The sequence below is a fragment of the Gekko japonicus genome, unplaced genomic scaffold (assembly GCF_001447785.1).
Source record: "Gekko japonicus isolate JY-2015 unplaced genomic scaffold, Gekko_japonicus_V1.1 scaffold928, whole genome shotgun sequence".
Lineage (NCBI taxonomy): Eukaryota > Metazoa > Chordata > Lepidosauria > Squamata > Gekkonidae > Gekko > Gekko japonicus.
The window spans coordinates 34,318-54,863 of NW_015163114.1; the positions used below are offsets into that span (position 1 = coordinate 34,318).

At 48.1% G+C, this 20,546-nt stretch overlaps 1 protein-coding gene across 1 annotated transcript in view; it reads right to left on the reverse strand.

The window, feature by feature from the left end:
* The window catches only part of LOC107106661 (protocadherin-15-like), a 237,199-nt gene that overhangs the window by 7,984 nt on the left and 208,669 nt on the right, over positions 1–20,546 (reverse strand). Inside the window, exon 5 of the mRNA XM_015406844.1 lies at positions 11,274–11,393. Within this exon, the coding sequence (XP_015262330.1) occupies positions 11,274–11,393 (120 nt within the window). The remainder of the gene's footprint in view (positions 1–11,273; positions 11,394–20,546) is intronic.

Sequence of the window (20,546 nt, forward strand, 5' to 3'; positions counted from 1 at the left end):
AGAGAGGGAAAGGGCGCAGTCGCAACGTGCAGGCAGAGGGGCGACGTGGGGTGCTCATACCCCCGCCCCCTGCCTATCTGAGGCCACCTCTCCCCCGCATTCTCCACGCTCTCTCGCTCGCTCACCCCGCACCCCCCGTGCGTCTCGGCAGCCAACCCCCACCACGGCTACCGGGGGTGCGTCGCCAAAGGCAAAGGGGGATCCTGACAAGGTGGTGGAGAATGCGGGCATGCCAGACCCGCTAGGTAGGCCGACCCCCCGCCTACCCACCCCCCAAGGGTGGTTGCCACCAAAGGAGCGTCTGGGATCGGCATCCAGGGCCGAAGAACATCCGCCATCATCCTCTGAAGACTCCGACAGTTCTGCCTCTAGTCAGGAGTCCGTGAAGGTGCACCCAGACACCCGCCATGGATTTTGCACAATTCGGCCAATGGCTGGCTGAACACCAGGCGCAATTGCTGAGGGACCTATCTCAACAACAACAGGCAGCACAGGCCTCCCTGGTACGAGAGTTGCAACAAGCCGTGGCCACCCGTGCGGTGCCTGTCGACGAGGGCGGTGGGCCCCTCACGGCCGGACGCGGGCCATGGACAGCCCTGACAAAGTTGGGACCAGACGACGAGATAGAGGCATATCTGGAAGCTTTTGAACGATTGGCGGAAGCAGCCCGGTGGCCAAAAGAGCAATGGGCCTATCTCTTGGGGCCCTACCTCACGGGAAAAGCCCAAGCCGCGGTGAAAGCCTTAGAGCGGGTGGAAGCTGCAGACTACACCAAGGTGAAGGCTGCAATCCTTGACCAGCTGGAAGTGACGCCCGAAACACATAGACAACGGTTTCGTTCCTACCAGCTGCCCGTGCCGGCCCGACCCCGTGCCATCATCGCCGCCCTCAAAGACACGGCTACACGCTGGCTGACCCCTACCACGGATGATGGGAAGAGGGTAGTGGAGATGGTAGTGATAGAGCAGCTCTCGCAGATCCTACCCACCCGGGCCCGACACTGGGTCACCTGTTGGAAGCCGACCAAACTGGGTGAGGCCCAGGAATTGTGGGAGAATTTCCTGGCGGCTGAAGGTCGTGACGGGGGCCCTCGGGTGGAGCAACCCAAACCAGGGCGCAATACCCCGCTGGGTGGTAAGGGCGGCAATACCCCAGGAACTCGAGCCGGTGACGACGGAGGGCGTCCGGGCAGGGCCCGGCTCAGTGTGGCCCGAGGCGCTCCCGGCCTCAGCAGTGTCCCGATATACGTGTTGGCCCCGCTGGCAGGCCGAGGGAATTCCAGCCGACCGGACGGATCCTAGACGGCAGGAGGGAACGCCCGGACGAACAGCGGCCCGGGTCCATGCTTTACCTGCAGACAGTGGGGGCACCTGAGACGGGACTGCCTGCTCATGGAATGCGACCTAGGGCATGAAGCCACCATGCAGACCTCCACCGTGGGGCGCCGCCCTCCAGCTTGGGTACTACCGGTGCGGTTGGGATGGCAGAAAGTCAAGGCCCTCGTAGACAGTGGTAGTTCCCTGTCCCTGGTGCGATCGCATCTCCTACCCCCCGGCCTTCCCGTGGTCCGCACAGCGACGGTGGTGTGCTTTCATGGTCACGAGGAGCGCTGCCCGGTGGTGATGACCCGCTTGACTTACCTGGGCCAGCAATGGGAAGTCCCTCTGGCCTGAGTCCAGAAACTACCTTTCCCCGTACTGTTGGGGCGAGACGTCCCCAGCTTCGTGGAAGCGTTGGCAGCAGCCCGGCCCCCGGAAGAAGAGGAAGGGGAAGCGCAAGCCAGAGATGAGGAACTAGCCGCCCCGACTGAAGAGCAGAGCCCCACGGCCGGACCCGACCTCGGACTTGGTGATGCCTTCCATGATTGGGCCAACAACCCCGACTTCGGGCTCAGCCAGGAACAGGACGAAGCGCTGGAGGGATTACGGCGTCGGACAGCGGTAAGAGACGGCGTGGTGGTGGAACCCCGCCTTAGCCAAAGGCTGCCCCGTATCCTGCAAGAGGGTGGCCACTGGTTCCGGGAGGTGCACAGGAGGGTGGGCGACTACCAACAGTTGTTGGTTCCCCATACCCACATACCCGCAGTTTTGCGTGCGGCCCATGACCACCCCTGGGCTGGACACCAGGGGGTGAAGAACACAATGACACGAGTATTGGCCCACTTCTTCTGGCCCGCAGTGGCCCGCGACGTCAAGGCGTACTGCCGCTCGTGCGAGGTATGCCAAAGGACGTCCAACCGCCCCGAGCCAAAGGCCCCCCTTTCCCCACTGCCGATCATCGGCACCCCCTTTGAGAGGGTGGCGATGGATTTCGTGGGGCCTTTACCTCGGACACCCAGGGGAGCCCGATATTTATTAGTTATAATGGACTACGCAACGCGGTTCCCGGAGGCCGTCCCCCTTCTGAGCTTAAAAAGCGCTGGGGTGGCCCGCACCCTCATGCGGTATTTCACCTGGGCCGGCCTCCCGAAGGAAATCCTCACGGACCGTGGATCTCCCTTCACCACGCAACTCATGCGACAGGTCTGCACGACCCTTCAGATACGGCAGATCTACACAGCCGTCCATCATCCCCAGATGGACGGCCTGGTGGAGCGCCTTAACCAAACCCTGAAGGGCATGCTACGGAAAGCCACGTACGAGAAACCTGCGTCATGGGACCTATACCTCGACCCAATACTATTCGCTATAAGGGAAACGCCGCAGTCCTCGACGGGCTTTTCGCCGTTCGAGTTGGTGTACGGGCACCAACCGAGGGGTATCCTAGAGGCTATGGAGGGGCAGAGTCCGGGCGAGATCGCGACCACAGGCGAAAGGCCTTGTGAGTACGTGCGGAAGCTACGGGAGCGCCTAGAGGCGGTCAGACAAGCGGCGTGCAGCAACCTAGAGAGGGCCCAGGAGGCCCAGAAGCAGCGTTAGGACCAGGGCACACGGTCACGATCCTTCCAGGTGGGGGACCGCGTCCTCGTGTCCAGGGTTATTATGGCCCCCGCTCAGGGAGACCCGTGGCACGGGCCTTTTACGATCTCTCGAGTGTTAGGGCCCTTGACATATGAAGTCAAGTACGGCCGACAACCCAGACAACGGAAAACGGTCCATGTCAACGACCTCAAGAAGTGGTGTGACCAGTCACCCGCTACCGATGAAGCACAGCTGACCATGACCCCGGGGGAGTTGCCGGATGGGACAGCCCCCTGGCAGACAGGAGAAGCCCCTCAATCCTCTCCGGTGCTGGATGAAGCCTTGTCCGAGAAATAACAATGGGAGGCCTTAAGAGTAATACAGGAGACCCCAGGGGTCTTCTCTACAACCCCTGGCTGTACCCCCCTGGTCGAGCACCGCATCCCAACTCCACCGGGGCAGGTGGTTCGGGTCCCCTGGAGACCCATAGCCCCCAAACTATGAGACACCGTCGAGAGGGAAGTGGAGACGATGCTCCAAATGGGCGTCATAGAACCGTCCTCGAGCGCCTGGAGGAGCCCCATTGTACTCGTCCCGAAGCCCGACAACAGCGTGCGATTTTGCATCGATTATCGAGAACTGAATAAGATGGCTCAGTTCGACGCATACCCGATGCCCCGCGCCAACTTGTTAATCGACCAGTTGGGTTCGGCTAAATATCTCTCTGCCTTGGACCTTACGAAGGGGTACTGGCAGGTGCCCGTACGCCCGGCCGATCGGGAAAAGACGGCATTCGCCACGCCACGCGGCCTGTTCCAGTTCAAGCGGATGCCTTTTGGGCTGCACGGAGCGGCTGCCACTTTCCAACGCCTCGTCGACAAGGCCCTGGGACGATGTAGTGCCTTTGCCCAGGCCTACATCGATGACATCATCATCTGTAGCGCCGACTGGGAGTCCCATATGCTACACCTGCGTCAAGTCCTACACGCCCTACGGGACGCGGGCTTGACGGCCAACCCCACGAAAAGTCGAATCGGGTTCAGGGAACTGAAATACCTGGGGTACCTGGTGGGACAGGGGACCCTGCGCCCACTTCCTGAGAAGATAGCCAGTCTGGAGGCACACCCGCGCCCCACCACGAAGAGGCAGCTCCGTAGGTTCCTAGGGTTCGTTGGCTACTATAGCCGGTTTATTCCGGGGTTCGCCTCTAAGGCAAGCCCTCTCACCGAGGGCCTTCAGAAGAATCGCCCGAACCAATTGCGATGGGGGCCGGAGGAAGACTCCACCTTCGAGACCTTGAGGCAGAGCCTCGCGGAAGGACCGGTACTACGAAATCCGGATTTTCAGCGGCCCTTCAGCCTCCACACTGATGCCTCCGGCACGGGCCTCGGAGCCATGTTGGCCCAGAAGGTCGCAGGGGAAGAGCACCCCGTCCTGTTCTTAAGTCGAAAGCTACAGCCTGCAGAGCGTAACTATTCGATGGTATAAAAAGAGGCGTTGGCCGTCAAGTGGGCGGTGGGGGCCTTGCAATACTACCTTATCAATAACCGCTTCGAGCTCGTGGTCGACCACGCCCCATTGTTATGGCTATCTCGCATGAAAGACTCCAATGCTAGAGTTCTCCGTTGGTACCTATCATTGTTACCGTTTTCTTTCACAGTGCGACATCAGCCCGGCGCTGATCACGATGTGGCGGATTACCTGTCGCGGCTTTTCGAGGAAGATGCAACCACTTCAGGCGCCAGGGAGGGGGTGTGTCCCGCTCCGGGGGTCGCGACCCATGCCCAGCCGACCCCGGGACCACCCGCATGGCACCCCGAACCACGGCGAGACCACTCACCGGCAGCTCCAACCGCCAACCCCGCATCGCGAAGAGGCCTCGTCGCCCGGGAATGTGACGAGAGAGCGCCACGCGGCTCCCCTCTCGGCAGGGGAGGGAGCCCGACAAAGAACCGCGCCCGCACCCGAGGACGGGGCGGCGGCACAGGGAGCGTCGGGAGGGGGCATCTACAGCAAGATCCCCTAGAGACGGGGCAGCTGAGCAGCACGGGAACACCCAGACGGCGTTCTCACTGATATGCGGGGGCGGGGCCAGGTGCATGGAGGGAGCGGGGCAGGCTGAGCGAGAGGAGACGGAAATAAAAGGGGGACACAGAGAGGGCCGGGGAGGAGAGCACGTAGTGATTGAGAGCGAAGAGAGAGGGAGCCCGAAAGTGACGGATCAGAGAGAGGGAAAGGCGCAGTCGCAACGTGCAGGCAAAGGGGCGACGCGGGGTGCTCATAACCCCGCCCCCTGCCTATCTGAGGCCACCTCTCCCCCGCATTCTCCACGCTCTCTCGCTCGCTCACCCCGCACCCCCCGTGCGTCTCGGCAGCCAACCCCCCCCCACGGCTACCAGGGGTGCGTCGCCAAAGGCAAAGGGGGATCCTGACAACAACAATCATGTCTTATAAATTCACCAAGATGAAGGGTTTTTTAATGATTATTCAGAGGCCTCATTCTTGAGAGTTTACTGCCATGGTCAGGTACACTTTCCAATATCAATTATTCAATTGTATACCTTTCTTGCTTGGTCAGAAAAATTCAATGAAGCCAGGAGCCAATAGTAATGTGATAGTGATGTATTTTCTGTTTTTTACAGATATTGTTTTATCTAATTGTTTTTATATTATTGTTACCTGCTTTGGGTTGGCAATGTTTGGGAGAAAGGCAGATATATAAATATTTTAAACAATAAATAAATACAGTACAATCTACAACATATTTGTCTATGTGGAACTTCTGTTGAAGATCTGTTTCACGACGTAATGGTTTGTCCACTATATTCAGATCTTAGAAGTAGATTTTTATCTCAAATACTTAATCAACTGCACAATTTTTCTGACAGCGACAAGCTAATTTTTCTGTTGTCAGACATGAATCCTTTGGTATCTTATAAGGTAGCACTTTTTTGTGTTAGCAGCCAGGAAAGCCAGAACAAAGGTGGTTTTTAGGAACACGGCTTATTGAGATGCAAGGCAGTAACATTGTTACAATTGGAATTGGAATTTGTAAATGCTGTATACAATTTTAATTTGAGGTATTTTAGATATTGTACAAATGAATTTAATTCTCACTGAATTTAATAACTAAATGTGTATTTTAAGATATTAGGGTTTCAGTTTTATATAAAACTGTGATGGCCAATGGCCACATACAACAAACTTTATTCTATTCTATTCTGTTCAGTACAATCATGAACTTCCCTCTGCTGAAGAACTAACACAACCTGTTAGGCACAATGAAGAATTAACAATCCTTTCTCCATGACATTAGCTTTATGGGGAAAGGGTGCGTTCACAAGGAAAGGTAACCAGGGATGAACTTTAGGATTTCTCACATTTCAGTGAGATTTCTGTGAGTGTGTATGTGTTTGTGCAACACAAACTCGCTTCACTTTTAGTGAAGAAATCAAATGACCACATAGCAATTCCTAAAGAGCTCACAAGGAATACTGATCATTTCCAGGATTTCTTCTAAGCAAGCCAACTCTGAGGAGTTGGGCCTATTCATTGTGAGACAATTTGTGGTGTTGGAGTATACAAGGTCTATAGTGCATCCATATGAAGAGGATCAGAAGATCACCCTACAGTGGGTCAGCTGAAGGACTGCTAGTTAGCATAGCTAGACTGGGGATTTCCCACAATTTCAAATTATGTCCTTCCTGTCTCCTGGTTGGCTCCTTTTAGAGACTTCCTGCTCTTGCTGAGCTTCCTTGTCATTATTCCCTCTCACAGCTGTTAGTTAGATAGTTAGGCTCTCTCTCTCTCTCTGTCCTATCAAAGTTTGTTCTTCTTTAATAAACCAACTTATTTTTATTTAAACAGTTGGTGGTCCACTTTTTGCATATTTAAACTCTGCCAACAGGTAGTAGAACACTTGCTTTGCATGCAGAAAGTCCCATCTTCAATCTACAGAATCTCCAGTTAAAAGATATCTATTTGAGATCCTATAGAGCTGTCATCAGTCAGAATAGACAATACTGGCCTTGGGAGACCAATAGTCTGATTCATTATAAGGCAGCTGAACAAAGCAGCTCCTTTTGTTCACGTGAGTGTGTTTGCCAGAAGCATAGCACTTCAGGAGGTAATTTGTGCAACACTAAATCAGCACAGGAACACTAGTGTGTTATTTATATAGCTATGAGGACTTACACCTGTTCATTGAAAAGTGAAAACATTCATTTCTGTTAGCTGTACTATACACCCTGAATACCTTGGTATCTCTGTACTGACTGAGACTTCAGTGGTTTAGATGGGCTTTGCATAATGGGGAAGAGGTTTGGGTGCCCCCCACCGGTCCTACTAAATCAAACTATCAGTCTATTCAAAAGGCCCACATGTTGGACATGCATGCACTGCAGTCTTATCTACATGTTTTTAGCCCTCATTAGTGCCAAATCGAGGTATGTGCTGCCTGTAGCCTCTGGCCACACATTCTGGAATGCAGCACTGCTCTCACTGTACATGTTTTCTCCTCAAACAAAGGGTCTCTCATTGGACTGGAGGCTTCACAGAAATCCATAAGAAGATGGTGCAGGAGAAAGGGGCCCACATCGTACTACGTGAAGACTGTTCCTGCTGGCAAATATCTGAACTCAGTCTCCGTTTTTCAAGTGATTTACACACTGAAAGTCAGCAGTGAAGAAAACACCTTATTGCTAGAGATGCTAGCTTTCTAGGTGAAGGAACCTCTTTTTGTGCAAGAGCCTCCCATCATGTTGGCTCCCAACTGTACTCTGAAGTCAGGACAAGGGTTTATAGACTCCTCTGCTCTCTTTGAGAACTAGGTCCAGTTCATGCTGAAAGTTATACCCTACAAAAAAGCATATATGCTTTCTGTCTCTCAACACATCTTTGGTAATGTTTCTTGGAGCAACAGATCACTGGTTTTCCACAGGCCAAAGAATGTTTTTGCCTAATAACAGGTATGTGTAAGGATATTAACAGAAGATGATCACTCTCCTGATCAATTTCCATGAATGCTGTGCTTCTGCCAAATGTTTGTTTATCCGGTTTTGCAAAATCTCTATCACAACAGGGGCTCCAGTATTACTTTACAATAATAAGCACCGTAAATAACAACAATTCCTCATTTTCTTGTATTACAATGCACTGAATTTTACATCTCTTTTATTATTGCCTTCATGCTGCCACTGACAATTCAGAGCTTGAACATAACAACTACAATCCAAAATGTTCATGCCATCTAAAAAACGAAGTATTTTAAAATGTAAATAAATGGTTCAGAAAGCTGACAACTGGTATATAGTACCAATTTTTATCCTGAATCTGGTCTACTGTTTTGACTTGCTGATACATAACAGAAGGTAGAGTATGTCAGTCTTTGAAATATTATCTCCAAAAAATAATAAAAGGACCAAAGCATCACTAGTTCAACCAACGAACTAGGCAACTTTTATAAAATTTTATCACCTGAAAGTTAAACATATGTGATCTATTGGCTTGTTATCATTCATTACTAGATGAAAAATAATAGAATGATAAGCACAGTTTTTAAAAAAAGTTAAATAAAAGAGATGTACTGCATAACACTGATATGACCAGAAACACATTATGAACAATGATAACCCAGCACACATTTGGTCATGGCCTATGGTGAGGAAACACTGTATTGCAGTGGAGCATGGGAGCTCATGTACCCTCCCCAAAGCTACTACAACCTTTAGTATGAATAGAGCTCTTCTTACAGGGGCTACTGTAAGCTCTTGGAGGATTGGCTACATTAGGGGTGTGTTGCCTAATATGCAAAGGAGTTCCAGCTACAAAAAGAGCCCTTAAAAACTCCATTTATATAATCCCACCCTTTTTTCAGGATTGGATTGCACGAGAAGACAACTTCTTTGTATACAGGTGTGAGAAGAGGAAGCATTTGAGGTTCTGTTTCCTTGTTTTAGAATTCCCAAAGAACTTCAAGGAAGGGACATTATTCACGGTACATTCACTCATCAGAACAAGGAAGTTGGCTCAATTCACCCTACCCACTATCTCATACACACTCTACCAAGGCAGCTGAGCAACTATAAAACTCTTTCCTTCCACATTAGTTCTGGAAGGCGGCAGCAGGGAAGAGCCTTGGCTTCTATGATCTGTTTGCTTGGCTCTGCTGAGCAACAGGCTGACCACTGTGTAAAACAGTATGCTTGGCTAGATGGACCTCTGGTCTGATCTAGCAGACTCTATGTAATCTAAGAGAGAGTTTGGTGTAGTGGTTAAGTGCACAGAGTCTAATCTGGGAGAACCAGGTTTGATTCCCCACTCCTCCACTTGCAGCTGCTAGATGACCTTGGCCAAGCCATAGTTCTGTCAGAGGTGTTCTTGAAAAGAGCAGTTTCTGTCAGAGCCCTCTCAGCCCCACCTACCTCACAGGGTGTCAGTTGTGGGGAGGGGAAGGGAAGGAGATTGTAAACCGCTCTGAGACTCTGAGTGAAGAGCAGGGTATAAATCCAACCTCCTCCTCTTCTTTTTCATTATCCCCACATACACTGCATTTGGCTCATAAATTTTCCCCTTGATTACTGTAATGCCCTTGAAGAACTTCAATAAGTTCAGAATGCAATGACCTGATTATCTAGAAATAAACACTGTTATCACATAGCACCAATATTGAAATCACCGCATAGGCTGTCCACTTATTTAGGTGGTAGCTACAGCTCACAAGTAAACTGAGAAGGTGTTTTCCCCCTCCACTGGAAACAATGGAGGATGGGAGCCCTGCAGAGAAAGACTGTACTGTTCCTAAGTAGAGATAGCAGGTGAGGGAGGAGATGGAAACCTGAAGTCAGAAGGGCAGATAAAGGTTGGTTGATGGTTGGCTGGGAAGGAGATCGGGTTGCCACCTCTAGGTTTGGAAATTCCTGGAGATTTGAGGAGTAGACCCTGGAGAGACCCTGGGGTCACAGACTCCACCCTCCAAACCAGCCATTTGTCCTGGGGAACCATTTTTGCCAATCTCCAGGTAGGGCTGCCAAGCCGCGGCAGGGGATCCGTGCGTCTTCACAGGATCCCTGCCGCGGAGGACAGCGATACGCATTGCACTGCCGTCACCAAGGTTGTGACGCTACGCGTCGCTCTGGCAACGGAACTCCAACCAGCCCCGTTGCCAGAGCGATGCGTAGCGTCACATCCTGGCGATGGTGGTGCAATGCGTATCGCTGTCCCCCACGGCAGGGATCCTGTGAAAACGCATGGATCCCCCGCCGCGGCTTGGGCGCCCTATCTACCTCTGTTGAGGTCACCACAGCAAATTAACGCTGAGTGGCCAAGGCCAGGGCACCCGCCCAGAGCATTTTCCTAGAGCTTGTTGTATTTATTTCCACAATGGGCCTTATTCCTAGTTTGTCATATTTCACTAAAAAAACAAAGTAGACAACAAGAGTCCCCCCCCCCAAGTGCTGGTATGTTTTCTAAGGCTTAGCACAGGGTGATGGTCCGAGGCCAGGTCTACCAATATAGTAGACTGTGGTGGGTAGACCTGTTCTCCAGAGGCCAGGTTACCAATATGGTGGAAAGGGGCAGTTTTCCAGAGGCCTGGTCTACTCCCATAGAGGATAACATTTTCTGTAATGAAATTTGATTCTGTTTTCTCTTATAATGTTTAAATTATTCTTAAAATATAGTTTAAATATAGTTTAAAAGAATTCATTCTGAGATTTTTACAAGGTTATGGGAAAAAATCTTCTAAAAACTAATTTAAGTGATAGTCAAATGTAGACTGGCCCACAACTTTAATGCTACTAGCTTTTTAGAATTTTTGCTCACAACACTGTGGAGCTTAGAGGGAACATTGGTGCAGACGGCAGTGGCATGACCCTGATCTTTCGCAATCATAGTCCCTATTCTTTGGAATGACCTCCTTGTAATTGTGAGGAAGGCCTCTTCCCTCCAAAAATTTTGATAGTGTACAAGACTGAACATTTCACAAGCGCTTGTGACATTTCCAAATTGTCCTACGGGTAAGTTGTGCTACTGTAACATTTTACAAGTGTGTGATATGTATGTTTTAATCTGTTGCTCACCCTGAGTATCTATATTTGGGAGAAAGATGGTCCTATATATATTTTAATGAATGAATGAATTAATTAATTAATATAACCCTTCAGATACCTTCCAACACTATCTTTGAAAGACCTGTTTCCCTTTCTAAAACCATCTATGCCAAAGAAGATTGACATTGAAGCACCTTTCAAATAGAATTCAGAAACCTAAAAAAAAAAGGTAGCAAAAACTAACATGGGCATGCAATTACATTATAGATAAATTATTTTGAATCATCCAACAAACAGTTTTACTGATAAAAAGAATTCCACATACTGGGTCGTTGGGATTGTATTGGATGACATACTCTATCTGGCCATTGGGACCATCATCTATGTCTGTAGCACCATTGTTTCCAGAGAATCCTGTAAAGATGGTGGTTCCCACTGGTGTTAACTGCAACAAAAAAAATGATATGCAAACTTAGGAAATGATGATTAAGTAATGTTTTAAAGTCAAAATGTGGTTTGCGAATTTGCTGATAATGTTACAGTATTGAACAAGATTGCACTTTCCATTACTGACTGTTATACTCTTTAGAAACTCAGAGAAAGCCCTGACCTGGATAGCCCAGGCAAGCTCAATCTCATCAGATCTCAGAAGCTAAGCAGGGCCAACTCTGGCAAATACTTGGATAGGAGACTTCCTTGGAAAAACAGCAGTCTGGAGGCAGGGGCAGGCTTTATTCAGCCACATCTATGAATATCCTCCAGGCCCCCAGTAGGGATCAGTCTCCAGAGGTTACCATGACTTCCAGGTGCACACACATGCATGTGTGCTCACACACATACACATACACACTCAAACATGCAATATACACACTCAAACATGCAATAATATGAAAAATAATATTAAAAAACCTCAGAGGAAGTTTTAAACACACAACAGTCCTGAAAATCTTAAATAAATTACACTGCTAAGTTTCAAAGGACGTATAGGTATGTGGAGTCCAAGGCTAATAACCATAAGCACCTGTGGTAAGAAATTTTAGAAATATAGAAAGTTTGGGTTTAAAAATGAACCAAATAGTTTATAAAATCTATATAGCTGTCTCTATTTTTGCTAGCAAAACAGCAAACAGGCTGTTCCAGACAAATTTCTTTCTTGGTCACACGCAAAAGTCACACATTCCATTCCCAGGAAATCTCCACAGGTGTGAGACTTACAATAACCAGCAATAAAAGTGCCGCTGGCCAGGAAGGCCATTTGGGCAATAACAGACCCTAATCCAAAATGCAAACTCCTGAGATACATACCCCACTTCCACCTGATAGCTTCTCTGATAGCTTCAAAGGACAGTTTATTTCACATGGTGGGAACACCAGGAAAACAATAACACTATACTGATCCGGTAAATAAAAGTATGCACTTTTGTTTTGTGAGACCAAGGAAGCAATTTCCTGCAAGACAATTTCAGCTTCTAAATGTTAATTTACAACTGTAAATTAAGGGACCTCTTTGATCATTTGGTATAAATACTGGTAAAATCCAACAGATCTTTGCTGGCTCTTAGTAGGAGTCAGCCCGAGAGGCCTCTCGTTCTTTGCATGCTTTGGGGTGGGATAGGACTTTGCTTGCGTGTTTATTTTTCTGTGTATTTACTATCAATATTTAGGAGATATAATTCTACTGTGTTGGCAAGCTGGCATAGCGTCTTGCTGGTCACCTTGCCAGGTAAATCTTTGAATGTTTTTCTTTTAATAAAGATAAGTTTTATTTTAAGAAGAGACCTTTGAGTGTCTCTGCCAGCGCTTAGCGGTTTCCAAGCTTACACCTCTGCCTTTGGTAAGGAGGCAACACTCAGGGGACACATGGACCAAAAACGGGAGTGTGGGTGGCACGGGTAAACACGCATTCACAGACACGTGCAGCCACACACACATTTCTCGCAACAGCACCCCCCCCAGTCCTCAATGGTTAAACTTTCATGGAGGGGGACTGAAGCGAGACTTGCCTGGGTCTGCCTTCCAACAGCAAAGCTCTCAGACTGCATTGCCTAAAATAACATGAGAACTATGGTTTGGGCCCAGGGTCTCATGAGATGTTAGGCAGGAAGTTGGTACACGGTGAATAAAGTTCATGTTCCCGCCAATCAAATGTTTAGCTCTGGCAGCAGACAGCACATCATTTGGTTTAGTTTATTTATATCCTGCCTTTCTCCCCAACAGGGATCCAAAATGGCTTACATCTTTTCCCTCTCTTCCATTTTATCCACACAACAACCCTGTGAGGAAGGTTAGGCTGACAGTATGTGCCTGGCTCAAGATCACCCAGCAAGTTTCCATGGCACAAGTGGGGATTCAAACTGGGGTCTCCCAAATCCTAGCGGGGCACTTTAACCACTATACCACATTGGCTTTCAAACATCCACTCAAGTGGGCAGAACAGCACACTGGGTTGTGATTAGTTGCTCTTTAGGGGACCAGGAAACACATTATTAGTTTTATTATATATTGGGCTGGCATAATTTTTGCCTTCCTTTGAAGCATTCCTTCTCCTAACTGGGATTTTTGTGTGTACTGCTCATTGGTTGAAGTTGGCTGTTTACTGTTTTGTTCTTTAAATGTAGCTTTGACAAAAGATCATAGTTTATGTGGAAGAATACGACCAGTAGGGAGAAAATGGGAAGGTGCCTAGGATGGCCATCTCAGCTGAGATGAGGACAGTGGGACATTCATAGGCCGAATTCAGACTGGCAGTTTGCCCCGATATGCATGTGTTTCAGAAATGTTCCACAACCGGGACTTCCGGTTTAAGCGTTTCACTGCTCGGACGCATCTTGTCTCGCTTTGATGGGGACGCACTGAGACCCGGCTGATGGGAGGGGTTCGAGTTCATCCCAGACCCCCCCAGGTCTCTGTAGGAGACCCCCAGCCTGGGGAGCTGAGGAGAGCCTCTTCCAAGGGGACGCCCGAGGAATTGAGGCTCACCTTCTTCCCCTATAGATACCGTCGCTGCGGAGCCAGCATGGCGCCTAGAGATGACTGCCGGAGCAAGCGATCGCGAATAAACTTGTAAAAGACTTCCAAAAGATCTCCAAGGCTACAAACTGTGAGTTAAGCAAATCTCAGGTTAAAATAAGCAGAGGGCGCCTTGGTAGTAATTGGAAGCACCTAAGCTTGAAGCAAGGGGGAGGAGATTCCAAGCCCCCCCCATAAGAGTAAACTGTAAAAAACTATTTTAAAGCGGAAATAAAGAGACTTTGAGCTAAACCAAGTGCATAAGAAATTAAGTGAATGCATAAACCGCCAAACTATATGAAGCGGAATTAAAATGTACAACTTTTGCTTTATTTTGGAAAACTTACTTCTTGTTGATATTATGGCGGGGAGAGGACGGAGAGCGCCAGGAAAAAAAACTGGTGACCGGAAACAACATACCAACGACTCCCTCCCAGAACCAGGAAGCAGCAACAAACCTTTCTTCGCTGTTAGCAAATGCACTGTGCCCTCTAATGGAACAGATGACTACTTTCAACTCCAAACTAGATAGTGTACAAAAACAGCTAAAGGAGATGGACAAGAGGACTACAGCAACTGAAAAAAGGTTGAAAAAAAATGGAAAAACAGACTGAGAGTATTAATAAAAGAGTGGATGAAGCAGAGAAGGAGAGATCCTCAGAAAAAACACAAGTAATACAGCTCCAGCTGGAAAGATCCATGCATGTTCTACGTTTCCATGGAATACCTGAGGACAAGAATGAGGATTTAAAGGAACTTTTGGTGGTTGCCTTGGCCCCACTAATGGATTACAATCAAGAAGATTTAATTAAGGAAATGGATGTGGTGTGCAGGACTTATCCGGATTTTATAAAGAAAAATAAACTTCCTGGGGAAACTTATATAAAATTCACGAAACGATCAACCAGAGATCTGGTGCTAAAGCCAACAATGGGGAAATCCTTAAAAATCAAGAAGAGATAAAATTTTTGAAAGACATCCCATTCGAAGTAAGAAAAAGGAGGAAATCATACAGGATGCTTACTCTCTCCCTGCAAAAAAAGGGATTATCGTATAGATGGCTGTTCCCGGAAGGGTTGAGTTTTACTTATCAAGATAAAAAATATAAAATTGACTCTGTTCCAAAAGCAGAAAAATTTATGAATCAAATGTTTAATGTAAAAACGAAGCAGAAGGAAAAGAACTTAAAATCGGATGTGGAGGAAGAAGAAGAGGAGGAGTCCTACTCACAGGACTCAACAAGCTAAATATCCTCGTCTTCAGAATCATCTGAATTGGAGAAAGGAGAGGCCACTCCCAAATTACAGAAAGTGAAGAAAACCAAGAAGAAAAGACTCTAAAATTAAAGCATGAGTGCTAAGGGCAGTAATTGTGTCAAGCTAATAATTTTATACTTTTTAAAATCGAACTTATCTCTGTATAATCAGTAACAATAGCTTTGAAATAACTATTTTAAGCTTTCTTGATCGTGATTTGTTTTAGTATGTACCCTTTCCCCATATCCACTAGATGATTTAGAATAGAATGGTAGTTTTTCCTTCCCCAATCCAGTAGAGTATATGTACGTAGATTTCCCTAACCCAATTCCCATAGAAATATTATTAGGGCATTAGTCATTAGAGTGTAGAAAATGCAAAATAAAAAAATTGTCCTTCGGGGGGGGGCAAAAAAAGTTCCACAATCGGATTAAATGGGCCGTTCACACAGGCACATCTGTCAGGCATTCCCCACCCGTACTCAACCCATCTTGTAGCGCTTCGCTCCCGAGTTTAAAAGATTCCTGGTGAAAGTGGTAGCAAACCCTGGAAAGCACGATTATCCTGTATCCATCCCGCACCAACAAGGTGTGAATGCCAAAAGCACATATCTCCAGATTACAAAAAAAGAAACTGCACCTTCCAGCCATGCCTCCGGGCCAATAGTGTGAACCCTCCCGGTATGCTCCCGCATTAGTCGCTGCAGTGTGAATGGGAAAACCTGGAACAGTTTGTTCCGGGTCTTTTTTGCCACGACTCCCTCCCACTTCAAACTGCCAGTTTGAACTCAGCCATAGATCCTGGAAAAGTAAAATGCCATATTGCAGTCTGTTGGAGTGAAGTTACGGTACAAACAATGGGGTTGCAATGGGGAACATTCCTCACTCCTATTTCTCTATGGAAAGTTAGAGTTCACCAGGAGTATCTTGTGATTAGCTGACTTGTGCCAGTGGGTCACCTCAGTTGGCTTTCCAACTCAAACTCCAAGATCACCTTGACAGAGGTTGTAATAAACACCACCTTTACATTGGCTGTAATAGCTACCACAGTTTACCACGCTTATTTAATAAAAGTGTGGCTTGTTTGATTCCATCTACTAAATTCCACCTGTATTTTCTCCTACAAGCAAATGTGATAGCTTGACAATTGCTATCACTTACCAGTCCTTTGGCATCTTCGGCTCACCCTCCCACCCTATTTTTAGTGCAGGTTTTACCAGTTGCCTTTTCATGGGACCAGGTAGGAATTTTTTGCCTCCATCAATTTGGCCTGTGGATGGGGGTGTTTTTGCCTACCTTGCACTGACGATGGTGGTGTTGGTATATTGGTTTCGGGGGGTCAGGTTGTTAATAGTATGGTCACTTTAAGTTTGGCGGGGTAGCGCAATCAGGATGGAAATGGTGAACACCTGGGCATTGTTATAAATGAACTTAAGGAACAGCTTTTGGGCCTTTGCAGATCAAGGCCAGGAAGGGGTGATATTCCTTGGAACAATCTGGCTCGGCCTACCTTAGCGGGCCTTTGCGGCTTCGGGGGTGCTGCTGGTCGAAAGCTACCTTTGGTGGCTTAAGATCGGGGCAGGTGCATCGCCCAGAAGGAAATGAAGGCTGTCAGGAGATTGACACCTGTCATATTCCTCAGTACATTTCTGGCAACCCCTCATCAGTAGTTGTTGTTATTAATTAATTAATTAATAAAGTGGCCCTTGTTAAATCCACACTGGTGTCTGTCTCTTTATTCCGACTGAGGGGGCAATGTGAGCCCCAACCCCCGCCAAACCTGTGCTGGCAGGGGAGGGCTGATTTACCTCCTTGAGAGGCAGAAAGCGGAGCCAACACTGTTTTCCAACGGTGGAAGAGGGAGACTTTTGATTATCTCTCCCCACTGCAGACCCTCAGATTGCACGTAGTGCTGTACCTGGCTCTTCCTCCCCTCAGGCTGCATTTCTGGACATTGTGGTGGCAGAAACTTTCCTTTTTGAGAGCAGAGCTTCACTTATGATGCTAAGGATTAAACCCACTATCTCCTTTCCCTCTCCTATTCTACTGTCATATGGAATTTCATAGAGCAATAACTGATCTTAGGCTGCAGTCACACACACGAAATAGTCCACTTTCAATCCACTTTCAGTGCAGTTTCCAACTGGATTTTTACTGTGTGAAGTGGCAAAATCCAGTTGAAAAGTGCATTGAAAGTGCATTGAAAATGGATTATTTAGTGTGTGTGATCGCAACTCTCAGATCCTTGAATTGAAGAACATTTTTACACAGAGATGTTTGTGCAGCTTCCAGCAGGGTCCAATTCACATTTATGACACCTAGAATCCAAACAGAGTTCTTTCCATTACTATTCTGACCTGTAGATTAACTAGTATGGTGAAGATATATCAAGGTACAAATGGAAAAACGGGCAGCATTGACAATAAAAGTTTCACACATCTGATGAACAAATGCCATACAAACATCACATGATATTGTGCCTTTCCCCAAAAAAAATTCAAAGTGCCAAACCACAGTATTGCAAGTAGTTCCTGTTCTGGACACAACTATAATTAGAGCACTAATCAGATTTTGTTAAAATTAAATACATTTTTGAGATTTTAAATCATTAGATTTGATTTATTCAAATGCAGTTAAAGAGAACTGAAGTTCAAATGCAATATACAAACCACAGCTTCCAAATTAAAACAAAACAAGCAAACACATAAACACACTCAAGTCCTTCAAATAGGGCTGCCAGACCCACTGGTGGAGGTGGGATCCTCTACTACCCGACCCTGCCCCCCAGCCACCAATCAGCTGGCTGGTGAGGGGACTTATCAGTAGAAAGAGGAAGGCCCAGGCCATGTAGCCAGCATCACACAAGAAGTGATATCATCATGCCAGCAACTTCCAGGTGACATTTGTATATGGACAAAAACTCTATGGTAGAAGCCAGTTTTTCCATATTTGCCCAAATACCAGAGTGTCACCAGGAAGTCACTGTCGTTATTATGTCACTTCTTGTGAGTTGCCAGCAATGTGAGTTGCCAGCAAAATCCCCCTCCCCATATCCCCGCTGGTTGCCAGGAGAGACCTGGCAAACCTACCTTCAATTGACTTTGAAATTTCAAGCTCAGATTTAAATTTTCAACTCAGTTTTATGATGAACATTTGTACCATCTCTATTATGTCAGCCTCTACAGTGCCTGTGAAAATTAAAATGTGGGATCACTTTATACCACATTCTCCAGAAGGTGCCCAAGAACGCAGCAGCCTGCTTTCTGATGGGAACTACTGTGGGAAGTTTATAATACCACTCCTTGAGCAAGTGCACAGGCTACATACACCATTCTGAAACAGTGAAAGACACTGATTTTGATGTTGTGACTCCTAAATTTCTAGAACTCTTCCCTCTAGAAAATGAAAGTCAGGCCTCAGGACTACTCGGAAGCTTTTAATGGGATTTGACCAAGGATTTGACAGGGAAGGAAAATAATATGCTACTTTTCAATGGGTGCAATTTACCAGAAAGTTCTCCTACAAATGCCACATTGAAATGAAGAGGAGCTGTACCAATATGCAATAGAGGTCTTCTTTTGGTACATTGTGTCTTTAATTTTTAAGACATGTTTAACTCTTCTTTTAGTTAGTGCCTTGGATACCAGGGTGACACAGGTTAAGAATTTTAATTAACATGATGTTAAAATTACTAATTAGTATACCTTGCATAAAACGTATCTTGAGCCAACACTAAGAAGAAGAAAAATAACAGTTATGTTCATGTACCGTATTTTCCGGTGTATAAGACGACTTTTTAACCCAGGGAAATCTTCTCAGAAGTGGGGGGGGGGGGTCGTCTTATATGCCGGTAAAGCAGGTTCCTGCCGGAGCTCCCAGCAGCCATCAGTCGGACCAAGCAGCAGGGAGGTAAGGTCCCATCCCCAAGCTCCCCGGCGGAGCGCAAAGGTGCTCCGCGAGGAAAACTCCCCCCGTCTCGGGCCACCCCAGATGGCCCATCCCAAAGCCCCCCGGCAGAGCGCGAAGGCGCTCCACGGGGAAAACTCTCCCCCCGTCTCAGGCCACCCCCCCTGGCCACGTAGAGCCGCTTGACTTTGGAGCAACTTCGTGTGCGGGGCTCGGCGGCGGCCAGCAGCAGCAGGAGCAGCGGCAGCAAGGTGCGCGGCACGCGGCACACGGGGAGGCATGGCTGGTGAGGGCGCCCCTTGCCACGCAGCTCTGGCGGCTGATGGGGGAGCAGCCCCAGCGGGGGCCTCGGCCCGACTCTCGGCCCCCACCCGGTCCCCGAGCAAGGCTTCGTCGCGCTCCGAGCCCGGCGGGGGTGGTGCGCTCCGCTTGGCGCGGCGTCTCTTGGCTCTTCTGGCCACAAACTTGGGATGGCTGCGGCGGGAAGACAGGCTGGATTACACTGCGCTGGCTGGGACAAGCCTTGGCAGCCTCCGGGAAGACCAGGAGTCCGGCTGGGCCGGGTGGAGTGAGAGGCTGCCTCCGCCTCGCCTCTCTCTCTCTCCCCTCTGCACAGCGAAACCGGCAGGCAGACAAGCCCCGCTGTGGGTGGGCTGAAGGCGGTAGCAACACCAGCGCCCCCCGACCCCCCACCTCGGTCAGGACGACACACAACGGGGACAGGGAGCGGGGGTTGCTCTCAAGCCCAGACCTTCAAAACCATGCACCTGTAAGGAGAGCTGGAAAAGGAAACAGGCAAGAAAGGCTGCGGAGGACTGGCGTGAGACCCTGTTTGCAAGCCCCACTTGAGGACGGGCCAGCAGCTGCGCAAGGGCCGGGGACTTCAAGGAGGGAATCGAGCTCTGGGTGCTTCCTTGGAAGCAAGTTCCAGGGGGTTAAAAGGGGTTCCAGCGAGTCCTAGTTAAGTATGCAGCCCTATGGCAGAGGGCAGGATCGCAGCAATAAGACATTCTTATACAAGGGCTGCCTGAATCACTCTTTTTAAAACATGGCTTTTAAAACACACACACACTGTACATCTGTTGTACAAATTCAACAAGTGGTACAAGGAACTATAAAATGCATCAGCATCTTTGGTTGTCATTTTAAATGGCGATTTTGAGAGACTAATGCTGCTGACTCAGCCTCTATTTTCAGAATTAGAAACGTTTATCCATAGTTTAAACAGGGCCTTATTTCATCTGTTGCTTAGATTGGCATTTTCTTTCACCTTGAGATCTGGTGAGTTTTCAGTCTCTTATTGTGCAATAGGGTTAGCGTAAAGTCAGTTTTCCCCAACCACAAAGAGGGCTAGAAACTTGGGAGGAAAGGTTAATAAAATGCAAGGTAGTTTCAGGTGGCCTAGCCATGTAGATTTGCTAGATTTGA